General features: G+C 44.2%; 1 protein-coding gene across 1 annotated transcript in view; it reads right to left on the bottom strand.

Annotated features, from left to right (window-relative positions):
• The window catches only part of TRPM8 (transient receptor potential cation channel subfamily M member 8), a 180,221-nt gene that overhangs the window by 160,512 nt on the left and 17,018 nt on the right, over positions 1-2,691 (bottom strand). The window contains exon 2 of the mRNA XM_019523359.1: positions 1,267-1,340. Coding sequence (XP_019378904.1) covers positions 1,267-1,340 — 74 coding nt within the window. The remainder of the gene's footprint in view (positions 1-1,266; positions 1,341-2,691) is intronic.

The raw sequence follows: 2,691 nt of genomic DNA, 5'->3' as shown, positions 1-2,691 counted from the left end.
TTTTTTTTTTTTTTTTTGGCAGAGCTGAAGCCTGCCCATGGCTGGGGGGCGAGCTGCCAGTGGGCCAAGTGGTCCCTGAGCTGCTGAGGACCCCATTCCTTCCCTCCACATTGGAGGTGCCCCTTGGGGCCACCTGAGTGGGCTGCTAGTGGGCCAGGTGTTGACCTACTTCTGAGGTAGCACCTGGCCTGATCCAACACTTCCCTGAGCCTACCCAAAAAACAGTGCCTGGCAGACTTCTAGCAGGTGGGCTCAGAGAACAGTTGGATCAGGCCAGGCGCTGCCTACAAGCTAGGACAGCACCCAGCCTGCTAGTAGCCCACCTGGACAGCCCCAGGGGGCACCACCACCATGGAGAGAAGGACCAGAGGCCAGGGGCCACTCAGCCCACCAGCAGCTCACCCTGGCCGGAAAAAAAAAGGGGGATTAGGCCTAGGCCCCTTGCCACTTCTGCCTTTAACAGGCACCTACTGAAAGTAGGAGCAGTGGGGTGCCCAATCCTTTTTTTTCTGTGGAGCCTGCCCACCTCTCCTGTGGTCAGGGGGCAAGCTGACAGCTGCAACACATCATTGCAAACTAAACTACATCCAGATTGTATTTGGGTTTGCAATGATGCTAACTTATCTAAAGCCCCAAAAACTGGAGCCCATGTAATGTGTGATGCCATTAAGCCACACAAATGACATTTTCATCCCGTGTACAAGCGCCCTGAAGCTGTATGTGCTAAAGGTATGTGAGTGCATCAGCTCTGAGGTCTCTTGTTCTTCAATGCGCCACTCTCCAGGTGGCTGCAGAGACAGCTGCTATTTCAGAGCCATCAGATCCAGTGAAAGGAAAGGAAGATATCTGTGGGTTAAGAACCTCTACCCCATTTGTAGAAAATCTCTAGAAACAGGACTGTAGGATCCAAGATCACTAATCAGGTTTTTTCCAAAGAGGAACCAGAGTAGAAAAAGGCCAGCATCTTCCTCCTAGCAACTGGAAAAAATCTGCCATTCCATCCTATTAAGTGTGCATCACGGTTTGTTTCTGATTACACCAGGAACAGTGGGAGGAAAGTTATTTGGACTTTACAGGACAGGAAGAAAAGCCAGAAGAGATTTGTGGAAAGAAAACGTGAGTTTGGTGATGCACAAGAAATAATGGCATTGGCCACCTCTCAAAAATCTTAACATTGGCCTTGACTGTCACATTCTTTAATATTGTTCCTGATCTAAATTATCTTTGGCTTCCAGAGAAAAAACAATATAGGAAATAGTTACTTACATGGACTTGGTATCTTTTGTGAAGACGACACATTCTCTCCTTCTAAAATTTTCCTGAATGAAGTTGGCCAAATCCTTTAAAAGAAAGAAAGATAGGCTGTGTTACCCCTGTGATTTAATAATATGGCACACTATTCAACTTTACCGCAGGTGCCTTGAATAATGACTTAAATAAAACTTCAGTGAGTTCTCTTTTTTTTTTTAGTTCTACATGCAGAAAACTACCAATACAGAACTAAATTGTTAGTTGAACACCTATTAAGAACAGAAATATTAAAACAGAAACTTGGAAACATAATTTAACCTGAATAATTTTCAGCAACTCCTATTAAGCCTTATCTATATCAAGAAAAGTCATGTTTTTAAAATGTGCTGGACAGCAAAACACATGGCTCTTGTGTTTTTCTCTCAAGTATTTGTTGGCCTTATGAAGAACCATTGTTAACCTCTGTTTCTCCCCCAACACTATGGTTGTTGTAGCACAACACAACTATACAATCATTATTCAGTATTTAATACAATATGTTTCATGAAGCAGGCATCCCAATGCTGCATTCATAAGTTAGAGAACAATCCCAGTTGTGCTACATGTACATTACTACAATCTTAAAAGCACTTACTGTTGACATGGCTTAATACAGCAGTTACAAAAGTTTTCCAGTCACAACCCCTTTTACATGGTAACAGTTCTCCCATTCCCACCAATTAGCACAAATCAGGACTTCAATGTACCTTGGCTGTCCTAAGGTAACTGTCCTTGTGCACATTAGACTTAGGGCAGTTTACCCAAGAATGAAACAGAACATGGCTGCCCTGATTCAGTATTAATTTACTATAGCATAATTTCAGACACACAAATAATGGTAGCAGAGCAGCTGGGACATGGCAAGTCCCCATTCCTATTAATTGCACACAAACAAACTGTCCCTGTGCCCACAGTTTCCACATGGTAACCTGCAGAAACCGGTAAGAGCTACTTTACAGGGCAACTAACAGCTAGTGTGATGGGACACCTTGGTGCAGAAAGAGCACTCTGTCCACCAAATTCAGTGAGTTGTGCTTTGTGGTGTTGGGTCTGTTTGGTGCCATTTGGATATGATGGGATCTGTGTAGGAAATGACGATTTTGAGTGCATCCCCAAGGCTTTTGCTGAACAGGAGATTGAAGGTCTCTTGCCTCTTATGCCTGCTGAGCCTATTTAGGACGAGAGGTTGCCCGAGGCTACAAAAGCCTGAACAGTCAACAACCACTGAGAGGAGTGAAGGAAAAAAAATAGAAATAAAATACAAATGTGTGTGCGTGTATGTGTATATCTGGCAGGACTAAGCTTTGGGCGGTGATTCGATTCAGAGGGGATTCGGCACGATTCAGTGGCCAAATCTCAAAAACCGAATCGAATCAGGGGACCAATGAAAAGGGCTGAATC

This window comes from Gavialis gangeticus, unplaced genomic scaffold, assembly GCF_001723915.1.
Source record: "Gavialis gangeticus isolate Ggan-Ray unplaced genomic scaffold, GavGan_comp1, whole genome shotgun sequence".
Taxonomy (NCBI): domain Eukaryota; kingdom Metazoa; phylum Chordata; order Crocodylia; family Gavialidae; genus Gavialis; species Gavialis gangeticus.
The sequence above is the reverse complement of the archived record's forward strand: the minus strand, read 5'-3'. Positions and strand labels throughout refer to the sequence as shown.